The sequence below is a fragment of the Catharus ustulatus genome, chromosome 6 (genome assembly GCF_009819885.2).
Source record: "Catharus ustulatus isolate bCatUst1 chromosome 6, bCatUst1.pri.v2, whole genome shotgun sequence".
Lineage (NCBI taxonomy): Eukaryota > Metazoa > Chordata > Aves > Passeriformes > Turdidae > Catharus > Catharus ustulatus.
Window position 1 is genome coordinate 28,228,147 of NC_046226.1, and position 12,509 is coordinate 28,240,655.

The 12,509-nt window shown below is 35.7% G+C and overlaps 1 protein-coding gene across 4 annotated transcripts in view; it reads left to right on the plus strand.

Annotated features, from left to right (window-relative positions):
* The window catches only part of PRKD1 (protein kinase D1), a 125,391-nt gene that overhangs the window by 59,977 nt on the left and 52,905 nt on the right, over window positions 1–12,509 (plus strand). For all 4 annotated transcript variants that reach the window (XM_033063450.1, XM_033063445.1, XM_033063446.2 and 1 more), the window contains exon 2: window positions 4,312–4,450. In XM_033063450.1, coding sequence (XP_032919341.1) covers window positions 4,336–4,450 — 115 coding nt within the window. In that variant the 5' untranslated portion in view covers window positions 4,312–4,335. The remainder of the gene's footprint in view (window positions 1–4,311; window positions 4,451–12,509) is intronic.

Genomic DNA, 12,509 nt, shown 5'->3' on the forward strand with positions numbered 1-12,509 from the left:
CATGAAGTCTTGTGGTATTTTCTTTATGCATAAGACTATTATTTTCATGATAGCATTGATAAATAGAGATTTTTAAAAATCTCGAGTTCTGCAAGTGAGTTAATAATGACTACCACAGCTAAGTAAAAATGTAGGCAGTCCTCTTGATGAAACATTGGCTTTTCAGTGTCATGATTTTGCTGTGTTCTGACCTTTGTAGAGAAATTCTGACTTCTAAAATTAAAATGCACTCTTATTTAAAGAATATAAAAGAATAATGTTCCATTTTGGTTAATGTGATTGTTTCAAAAGTTTTGTGCATTTATATTTTTATACTAAAACAGTAGTATTGATGTAAGACTATTTATTTACTTATTTATTTATGCACATGTTAGGGTCAGGTCAACAGTCTTGTTTAGGTTTGGTCAAGGTTATTTGTGTTGTAGCCAGTTAAGTTAACAAACATTCAGTGTGACTCAGCTTCTCCACATGCTGTGAAGACATTGTTTAGCCCACTGACCTTATGTGTGCTGGATCATTATCTTTGTGCTGTAAAAGACTTCCAGGTTTTATCAAAGTTCTTGTTGCAGGTGCTGTTATGGCAATCACTAAGGACTTCTAAAACCCTATCTAATTTAGAAGAAAAAAAAACAGTCATCACTAAAAAAGACAATTAAATTTAATTTTAAGGAAAACTTCAGTGATGACTGAAAAAATTTTAAAAACCCAATTCTCATGACTTCTTAGAATAAAACCACAGAAACTAACCCTTAGAGAAGATGTGCAAAATTCTAGTGATATACAAAAAGACAGAAACAGGAAGATGAATTTTTTTCTTTTTCACTCTTAGCAGTGACAATCCATCTGCCAGTATTTTACAATTTTATTATGTTTAAAGAAGTATCTTTGCAAAATTATCACAGCAACAGAGTTTTTGACTCTTGGACAATATTACTAATTGCAATGAAACATCATCATTGTTTAGAGTATATTTTTACCAGTTCTTCCAGGTCAAGTTCTTCAGATGTGAGAAATTTATTTCTCATGTGGTTTTCATTTGTCAATGAAAATTATTACTATGCTAATCTTTCAAATATATAATTATTAAACCAAACTGGTGAAGAGTTGTCTCACCTCACAGAGTCTTATGTTTCTTTGAAGTTAATTTCCATTCTAAGTTGTGGTTTACCTGAAAAGAAGGAGGCTGAGTAGGTTGTCCATTCAGATAACTGTGTATATGATTTGTAATTATTAATTAATATTTGAAAGCTTTGCAATTCAGTTTGGAAATATGTTAGCATTTAGATACATCAGGTCTTGCAAAGTTTCATTCTCTAATAATAAAACCATTCAATTGTCCCAATAAATATATATAGCTAATAATAATAAATATATATAACTAATATTTTCTTTTGTTAGCTTCTCTTTGATCCTTGGTTTGAGAACAACTGTTAACATGAGCACTGTTATGGATGTACATAGTTCAGCTCATATTTGCATGTGGAGGGACCAGTGTCATTGAAATTACTGGCTAATGCGATGGATAGTGAGTAAAATAAATTATTGAATACTTGTAATTAGACGTTCTAGTTATTGAAATTTGAGTCTGCATTTTTTTTTTTGGAGTATCACTTGAAGGCTTTTTAATTGAAAATCCAGAATTTGCATAATCACTTGTCTTCTATATGGTTCTTGGTATAATATTGTGGTGGATTTTCTTGAGATATTTCCAGTTGCTAAGGGTAAAAACACCTAAGTGCTTGCTTCTGTTTTCTATCTGTTGAGGAAAGATTAGTGCTGAAGGCTCCTTTTGTCCTGTATTTTATGGATGATATTCTGTCAAAGTGCCCACAATCTGGGAAATAAAAAATTATTACTTGAGCTCCTGATCAGCAGTCTTTTTCATCTGTAAACATAATTTCATTTTGTGTTTCTTTAAAGTCTTATGGTAAATAATCGTGATGTAATCTTTTTAGAAAATGAAAGAAATTTTGGTGTGCTTATTACAGGTGTCTTCAAAAGCTGCTACAATATCATATAGGATATGTTCTAGATGAATGTTTAGATGACTTTTTTTTTTGTAATGCTCAATTTTTGGAATAAAAGTCTCTTATTTGCCTCATGCAGTTTCACTTGTTAGTAAATTTATTTTTTCACTTGTATCTACTCATATTTTGTTTCTCCTTATTAGTGGAAAGGGATTGGTTAAAACAAAGGGGGAGAACTAATTTTAGAGTGTTTCCCTATACATTTTCTTAAATCAGGACAATGGGGTATCTAACAAATATCCTTAAGACTTGAGTTGATTTAGAAATCTTGCTAAATTTTAAATCTGGAGCCAAGAATTGCTGGTAAGTGCTCCTGTTAAAAAGCTGATATTTTTATTTCTAAAAAGGGGGAGGCAGGACACGTTTGAAATACATAGCTAAACTGTGGCAGTTGAGCAAGTTATTATGCTGTAAGGATCATTTATCCAGTTTCACTTGTAAAATAAAGCACCTTTGACTGAACCACACTGCAAGACCATTAAAGTGATTCATTTTGCCTCACACTTGGAGAAGGCAAAAAGGTGTTTATGGACAGCTTTGATGTCTTAATGGCTACTGATGCCTTGTTAAGCAGCCAGAAATACATCCTGTTTCTGAATGCCATGTAAGCAATCTTCCACTCCTGATTCTTACCGATGTACTCTTATTTCCTCATTATGGCAGTTATAATGGCCATTTAACTCTGGTAATTCTGCTTTAAGCAGATATTATACTGAAACAAGACCGCCTATCAATATTGGGGAATTTAGCTCCAGTACCATAGTTTCCCTATTTTGTCTCATGTTTAGCAGAACTGAATGCTGTTTATGGTGGTGTAATAACAAGCATTGTGGCTTCTTTTTGTTTACTTTGGTCTGTGCATATCAGCATTATTGTTGGCAGGAATAAGCGTAGCTGGGGGAATTTTTGTCACTGTGGCAACAGTTGGTCCTTATACAATGTTTGAAGAATCACACCATCAAAATGACTATTTTGATATGAGAACAGAGTGTCTGGGGAAAACTAATTCAAACAGAAGATATTTCTTGTATGTAATTTAGCAAAGAATGCTGTGATTGAATTTACTTTTTTCTACAGATTATGCCTCATGATACATATATTTCTACATGCATACACAGTATGTGTAATATTGCAAATGGGTTTTTTTAGGTAGAAAAAGTAGAGTTATTTGAAAAGAGCAAATGGAGTGGGATTATAAAGAGAGCAAACAATTTAAGTCATAATGGCTTTAGAGGGAAGTGCCTGTGGTATTTCTGAAATCCAGTGAAATGAAAAAATCTTTCAGTTTTTAAAAAGGATCAGCAGTTCCGTTTTTGAAGAATAATATTTCACTGCCTCTATTAAAAAAAATGTTTATAAGCGCCACTGTGTTTGTGTATAACCTCTCTGGCTCTACTTATTGTTGGTTTATTTCATTGCATGTTACCAAAACACGGAGTAGTGCATTGATGTAAAATTGAGTGGATTCCTTTGGTAACATAGAAAGGGTTTCTTGGTTGTGTTTTCAGAACAAAGTCTTAGTTCTTTAGGCCGGGAGCATGAAAAAAAGCACTAATTCTTTTGCTGCAGTAAACAAACAAAAAAAAAAAAAAAAGAAAGAAGGAAAAAAGTTACCTCAGAATTTTTAAAAACCTTTTTTAGTTTAAACAGGATTTAATCTGATTTTGAAGCTCAAATTTCTCTGCATTGAGACAAATGATTATGGTTAAATTTTGAAATACTGTTTTGAAACATTGTTTTATGTGCCTGGTAACTTCTGTCTCAAAAAATAGATGTTTCATTTTGAGTTATCATTTAAGTATTGCGTCTTGGGCGGAGCTGAAATATATTTATTTTGGCTTCAAAGCATATTTTGGGCAGACATCTGGGGAGAGATTATAGAATCATGGAATAATATAGACTGGAAGGGCACTCCAAAGGACATCTAGTCCAAACACCTGTTCCAGGTCTAATTAAATCATCTTACTCAGTAACTTGTGTGAGGGGAAAGTTACAGCAATGGTGCAAGATACATTTACTTCAGTCTCATTTCCTCGTGGATACTTCATTGTTCACAGGAAGAGAAAAGCAAATGAGCATACTTGCTTGGGGGAAGAAACATTTTCAGACTATAGTGATAAATATTTTCATAGATGAAAAAATACATATCCTGTTTGATACTAGTTTGAGAAGTGATCTTGTCTGCGCTCAAAATCTCATTATACAATTATTGTGTTTTACAGTTTTGTATTTTACAGTTATGTGTTTTACAGCATAGTAAATTCTCCTGGGTTTGTGTTTCCAGTTTCCTGAATGTGGTTTTTATGGAATGTACGACAAAATCTTGCTCTTCCGCCATGACCCTACCTCTGAAAACATTCTCCAGTTGGTGAAATCAGCTGCAGATATCCAAGAAGGAGACCTAGTTGAAGTTGTCTTATCAGGTAACTAAAAAACAATTAAAATTATAGTCATTCTTTTGCAAATGAAAATATCCAGTCGTTTTCTCCCAGTTTTTGACCCAACCAAAGTTTCCTTTTTCTTGATTCCTTTCTCAGATGTATTTTTTACTTTACCTTTTACTTTTTTTCAACCTTACTTTTTAATTTTTTTACTTGACTTTTCACTTTTACTTTTTTTTTCCTGTTGTCTTGTATATTTTGTAACTACCCCTTTCATCCATATTGCTAATTGAGCAACAGGTTAATGTTAATAATTTTTTTGCTTTATGTAGAGTGCTATAAAAATGCCCCCTGGAAATAGAGTACAGTAATTTCAAAACTATAAGGCGCACCCTTTTGACTGAATTTTGGTCTGAACCCAGAAGTATGCCTTATAATCTGGTGTGCCTTATATATGGACAAAGTTCAGAAATTTGCCAACCCGGAAGTGGGAGCCGCAGCCACCCCGAGCCACCCCTGCCCCGGCGCCATGGGAGCCCCGGGCTGCACCCCAGGTTCCCGCGGTGCCGGGGCTGCCGCGGCTCAGGGTGGCCGTGGCTCCCTCTTCCGGGTTGGCTCAGGGTGGCCCGTGGCTCCCATGGTGCCTCGGCATGGGGCTCCCTGGAGTGTGGGGGCAACATGGGGCTCCCAGATTGCTGGGGTGGCATGGGCTGCCGCCATTGCAGTGCGGCTCAGGCTTACAGCATCGCAGCGCGGCTGGGGCTTTACGGCATTGTGACACGGCTCGGGCTTACGGCATCTCGCACAGCTCGGGCTGACAGCATCACGGCGCGGCTCGAAGCGCGGGGGCAGTGCGGGCTCCCGGCACCGCGGGGCAGCATGGGCTCCCAACATCGCGGCATGGCTCAGGCTGCCGGCACCGTGGCGCGGCGCTGGCTCCCAGCGCCGCAGGGTGGCTCAGACTGCTGGCACCACCGAGCGGCACAGCTCCAGGCACCACAGGGTGGCACGGGCTCCCGGCGCTGCCGAGCGGCAGAGGCACCTGGCACCGGCAGCAGCCCCGAGCAGGGCTGAGCCCATCCAGCCCTGAGCAGAGCCAGTAAACCCCGCAATCGTGCAATTCCATTACTAATTTGTTACTTTGTTGCGTGCGGCGCAGATCCTCGCTGCAAAAAAAAAGTGCGCCTTATAGTCCGGTGCGCCTTATATAATGTACAAAGTTGCGAAATTTGCCAACTCCTGGAGGTGCACCTTATAATCCGGTGCTCCTTATAGTTGTGAAATTACTGTAATTGCTTTTTAAAAGCCCTGCATAATTATGCTTGCCAATACTGCTCCGACTCTTTACATGATTTATTTTTTTAAATTATGAGAGGGAAGGGGGAGCACAATTATGTGACTTAAATATATAGTCCGTCTGAGGGTGTCATTAGGTGTCAATAGAACTTGTCAAAAGCATAGATGTAAGAAGGTGTGAGCTATGTGACTAGGAATGGTGCAGAGTTTGCATGGGTGTGCAGTAGAGTGGATGCTGGAACCATAAACATGTAAAGGTGTTATTTGGCAAGTAAAACTTGGATGGTGGTTGAAGGGCTGAATTGTTGCAGTTGGAACATGCAGTTAGAGCATACGGAAAGATACTTTAAAGTACGGATATGTGTATGCCATACTAAAGTAAATATTACAACTGTAGAAGAGTGCAGGATTAGTGAAGAGAAAGGCCAAGTCCTAATGGATGCTGACAAGAGTGAAAGTAAGAGCTAGGTCACATAATCTTACCCAAATGATCTTTTAAACATATTCTTCTTGTAAAGGACCCTATTCCATATTTTTTTATTAGAATAGGAAAAAACAAAATAAGGAATAATGCATGTCATTCCTGCAAGTCAGCATTCATCTTTTCCATATCAGGAAACAAGTTTTTCACTTTCAAAAAGATGCCAATAATCTGAACTTAATATTTCCCACAGAACATAATCACTCTGCATCAGTGATTGTGATGCAGTCAAAAAAGTTAACAAGGACTTCAGTGCTTTATTTGGTATATTGTTTATAGGCTTTTGAAGTGTAGATCACATATCTTCTAGTTTGTCAAAATTAGGCAAGTAACTGTTTAAATCTTCAGGAGCAAAGGACAGCAAAGGAAAGTTCTGTGTCATGGCCTTACTGATGGCATCTGATGAAAACCTTCAGTTAGATGCCTCAAATTAAACATGTTTCCTCAATAAACACTTGGAAACATTAGTGTCCTCTCCCAAATGATCTTAAACTAAATGCAGCAATTCATTTTTGCAGACAATTCCCATGTCATGTAAAGGGGGGCAAGTACCCAGTTCTGCAACACTGAAAATGAGAAAGAAGTGTAGAAACAATCTGTAATGTTTAGGGAATTATCCAAACTAATTCAGGCAGTTTTTTAATCGAAAAATATTCAGACACGGTTTAAAATTATTACGGATTTTGGCAATAGTGCATATCAAAGTAGCTGTAGATGGGTTATCTCCTTTTTAATTAAAGGACAAAGTCTAAATACAGGGCCATAAGAAGTGTTTTTCAGAATGTTTAATAATATGCATTGAAAATTTATTTTGAAGGGATTAAAAAAACCTGGAAACAGAAGAGATTGGCCTTCAGAACTACAGTGTGTGATATTGAGTGCTTGAGTGGTTGAAGGACAAATGAAATACAGTATGTGTTCAGATGCATATATTGAATTGATTGAAGTGTTTTATTTCTAGCCTCATTGTAAAGAACTAAACAGGATATACATTCTAAAGTTCTGTAAATTCAGGGTTTGTTATGGTAGTTAGTTTTGAATGTCATGTCCAAAAGAGGCAATAGAACACATTGTTACTGCAATGGCTTTGCTGCTGAAAAATCCTTGTGCTTTGGGTCAGCGTCCCCTGAGGCACTGATATCTGATGGCAAAAGCTGTCCTGATCGACTGCATTCATTTTTTATTGCTCAGGTCAATACTGGTCAGAGTAGAGAAAGCTGAACTGTGAGTCCCTGTATTCAGGGTTATACAGTCAGTAGTATGCATTTTCTACTTTTCATTGTGGTTTACTTAAAACTTTATTAAAAATCTGGTTGACCCATGCTTTTTTGTTTTTTTGGTTTTTTTTCCTACTGCACTTATGTTCTTGGCAGTTTAAGGATTAGTAAATGTGATTGTTTTCTGGTTTAGAACTTATATTACAAGTTCATGAAAGAGCTGAAAATTATCTACAGAAACTTACAGGGGAGAGGTGTTGATTACTGTAGCTGAAGCACCTTAGTCTGTTTTAATAAAGAAAATTGTACCTGCAATATAACTGAACACACAATATAACTGAAACAGTTTGTGCTGGAGCAAATTATTTCTGGTGAAACAAGAAACATTTACTCAACTCATATTGCAGCACCTGCTGTGGTTTTGTATTCCTAATGAACATGATTACTTGCATTTTGCGTTGATGCTATACAATATAGTATTTTAATGGTCTGCAAGAATCATGCAATGTGCTGACCAAATGTTGTGTGTCTGTCTGCTGGCTCGTCCGGAGGAGATAAGCACAGGCTGTAGCAGTCACTCACATGAATTGTGGTTCAGTGCCAGTATAGATTCTGGCGTTTTGGAACTGAAAGGTCAAACATTATTATAAGAGTGGAAGAAAAAGTGTATGTTGAGTGTATGAGATTCGGTTAGCTGCACACTAAAAGAGGAAAAAGGAACCTTTATTATGAATGTAGTAGCCCTAATAAATACAGGTTTAGTTTTACTTCTATTGTTTTCTTCCTTTTATTTTATGTATTTTTTAAAATATCTGTTTGAACACTTCCTTTATGGGATTCTGATAGTGTTTGTATAGGAATATGGGAACACTTCAGAAATGTGTTAGAACTGAAAATTTGTATGTTGAATACATTTGGTTTATTAGGCTGCACTCCCAGGCATTAATTGAACAGTATCACTAATACCCTTCTGGCAGTAACATATAACTCACCATGTTTATGTTTTCTTAACTGTATATTTTCTATTTATTTTTTCTTCAAAATATTGGAAAGTTAATCTTGCCTTCAGATGCACAAAGGAGGAAGATTCTTTACTACTTCTGTGGAAGTCTTTGCTAATGTGTTCATTGAGTCCAATATATTCTTAGTTCTATTGCATTTCAGACTGAAAAGGATCTGAATCTTTGGAGAAAGGGTTTTATCAAAGTATATTTGTAGAAAGGCCTCCTTTTATTAGAATACCATTAAAAATTAATGGGCAAGCCAAAGTCAGGAAGCAAGGTACAGAAGTTGCAGTCAAAGGTACAGCCAAAGATGGCTGGAAATGAGTAGTCAGTCATTCACAAACACTGAAAAGAATATAAACCAGAAATTAGATCTTTTTAGATTTAGTCTTAATTTAGTCTTACTGTTTGCTCAAGAAAAGGAAGCATGTTTTTGTAAAGTGAATTTAAGCTAAAAAATGTCCTTCAATCTTGATGGGATTAAGTGGTATATGCTGAAATTTTCAACTGGACCTCTGAAAAATTAACTTTCATGTTCCACTCATGAAATAAAGGATGCAAATGTTAATTACCAAAATAACATAATGTAAAATTCATAATAAATTTGAACAGAATTCAAATTTATTTTTGCTGTGATAAACTCTCTTCTTTAAGTTAACTCATAGATTTTTGTAGATCTTCAGTGTTTTGACTAGCTTATAAAAATAATTTATTTCAACTGCAATTTATTGATGCCAATGAATTGATATTAATTATAGGTGCTGTCCTTCATACCCTTTCTTTGCAGAGAAGTTAAATAGTTAAAAAGTTTTTACTTTAAGTTGTTACATGAGAACTGTAAAGTAGATGACTTAGCTGCTTTCTCAAATGAATGATGTGTTGAAGATATTATTTAACGTGGTCTGTAGATGCAACTGCCATCCTTCATCTGTGTATCTGTGACTTTTTTCAAAATAACTCTATTTGTTGTTTTTCCCTTAAAGGGAGACACAGATTCTATAGAACAAGCTGACAGATGAGAATTGTTGTGATTTTGTACATCGGTATTCTCTTTTTGAGTTCTGTTTTTTAAGGACTTCAAAGGAACAATTACTTGAGATGTCTCTAGACATGTTTTTGTCAGTGTAGTTTGTCTTCTCTACCTTGTTCATGAAGTTTATTAAAAACTGCTGTGTAAATTTGCCAAGTCTATTCATGATATAGAAGCCAAAAAATTGCTTATTTACAGTCTTAATTTGGTTTGTTTAGAAGAACAGATTTGTTTAGAAAAATTCTATCTTGTTTTTGCTGGGCAAAGTTACATTGAGATGCAAGAGGTTTTTGTCTGCTGCTGGAAAGCAGACTGTGAAATGTTAGCATCTTGTGTGAATTAGTGGAATGTACTTTGTCTGCTTGCTGTGAGCAGTTGTGCTCAACTTGGCAGGATTCCTGAAGCAAGAAAGTCAAATAGCAGCTATTTTACGTTCCCTTGCTGTGCTGATGAGGGCAGGAATTGATCCACTGCTTTTGTTAAGAAGCTGTTTCTGTTGTAATATCACATAGATGGTAGATCACCTGGTTGTTAGATGGGAATCTTTTATTTTGATTCAGTACAGTTTATACTGCCTATGGTAAAATATACTGGGCTGAATAAAACCTGTGGATAGCTATACAATTACAGTAAATGCCATTTATCAACACGAAACTGGATTGTACTGCTAGTTCAACTTGAGATGAAACACTCTGATGTTATATCTCTGAACATAATGTTACAGTACTTACATAGTTGGTCACAGTTTGTGATTTTGCTTTGTTGTGATTGAAGAGCGTCCTTCTCTTGCTGCCTTCATGTCTATGTTAACATGCTGGTTTTTGGTGTCTTGAGAAATACAGATATCTTTATTCTAAGATTAAATCCTTAACAATTATTCTTCCTCTATGTCCTTTCAATTTTCTCTAGCTGTCATTTTTTCTTATTTCTGTAGAGATAAGGCTCATTTGTGATTAGTTAAAGTTGATTGAATTTGTGTCCCTTACTGTTCATTAGTCTAACATAGTTCTTGAGTCATGAATTCAGGTAGATGACTGTGAAGTTCTCAGGACTGAAAGATCCTTTTTCCTTTTTTTTGTTTATGTTTGCCTCATTTTCTTTTTCTCCATGTATAACTGTGTTGTTACTTTCTGGACAGTGCCCATGTGTGAGAGGTCACTGTTCCACTGCTACCTAATAGATCAAGCATCCAACCTTATGCATCCCTTAATTGTCTGATTTTTTTGAGAGAATACATTTTTGGGTTTTGTGCTCTTTAATGAAATTGTTGGTTCATTTGAGATTTCACTTGTTTTTCCAGATTTAATGCAAACACTTTCAGTCCAAATGCTCATGAAGAAACTATGCCTTCACAGGGTAAATGCTCAAATGGACAAATAATCTGTTTATGACTTAGGAAGCAAAGGGTAGAAGTGCATGCTGTTTTCACAGTGGAAGCAAGTTACCAGCAGGGTACTTAAGTCTGTGCTGTTAAATACATTCATGAACGATCTGGAAAGCATTACTAGTAAGTGTCAGGTGTAGCAACAGAACAGAAAATGGCTTGTAATGTCACTGCCCTTGTGTCATCTACCTTTGTCACCTCTGCTTCAGAGAATGCTGATGTTGCTTTGAGAACTCCTCTTTCAAGGACAGGATTCCAGGTGTAGTAGATTTTTGTCTGATCCAGTAATTCTCATGCTTTTGTATTCCTATCACATGATTTCACTGAAAAGAGACATATTTCATGTCAACCATTTTAACACGCTCTCCTCAATGAAACTGTACAGCCAGCTTTCTGAGAAAGATGATTGAAACTGATTAGCTACATTAATTGCAGTTAATGAATTGTAAAATGCCTATCAACTTCCTCGGTGGACCAAATTAAATCTTGATTTTGTTTGTATATTATATTTATTTCTAAAACTCTGGAGTTTAAAAAAAAAAAAACTTATTCTCCTTAAAGTATTCTTAGTTCAGTGAGGCATTATTTTGACCTTTCTTATTAATTTTTACTTAGTTTTCTTAGTAAGAGACTTATCATATTTACCCTTTAAAGAAAGATTTTTTCATACTATAATTTTGACTGAGTTTAATACAATCCACTTAGTAACAGTAAATCAATATGTTATTTATATAAGATTTATACTTCAGCAACCCCCACATCAGCTGATCCTTTCTCAAAAGACTTGAAGTAATAAATGAATCTTGGAGTCTTCAGTATGTTGTCCAATATTTTAAAGGATATTTGTGTGCACTTGAGCCTTTAAAGATAGAGTGGTAAAGTCCAAATTTCTTTTTGTGCACTTCATCACTGAAAATCTTCAAGTATCTAACTTCAATATGTGTATTTATTCATTTAAAATTTACATATGTAGCTGAAGTTATAATATTTTCTTTCTGTACCCTAATGGATTGTCTTTTGCACACCCATGGGCTTGTGCATCTCACTTTGGAGACCACTGCTATAGGTTCAATTGAAGTTGTATATTAGGAAAAACAAAATCTCTTTATGAAATTTTTCTTTTAATATTTGAGTAAGAAAATTTCAACTACATTTTTTCTCCTTTTCACAGTTCTTCGTATTCTGCCAATTGTTTTTGCTACTAACACAGATTTTGATTATAAAACTGCCACCATTCAAAGAATTCTCTTTTCCTCCCCTTTCATCAAATAATTGCCTCACTAGCTACAAATGTAATGGGGAGCAAGCCTTGCTTCCACTAGGTAGAAAACTCTTTGATTTGTTACACAGGGTTTTGTTTGATTGATTTAAGATTCTTTGACCAGTATGTGCTTGATGAAACGTTTGTGTCAGTGTGTTTGTTAAATGGTAGTTGTGGTCTTGAATAGAGAGTAGCTATAAATGATCCAGCACATTGAAAAGTAAAGGGTAGCCCACTTGGAATAGCTTGCCCATCAGACAACTTATCTTCATGGTAAACAGTGTATTCTACCCTGCTCAGATGTATGTCAGGAAAAAAATCTACTGTTTGGAGAATATCTCTGCTTTTTTTTAGTCTTTCTGAAGTTTTCTCAGTAACTTTGTGCTTCAGTAGGCTTCAAAGGAAATATGGCTTATGTAAAAAAATGT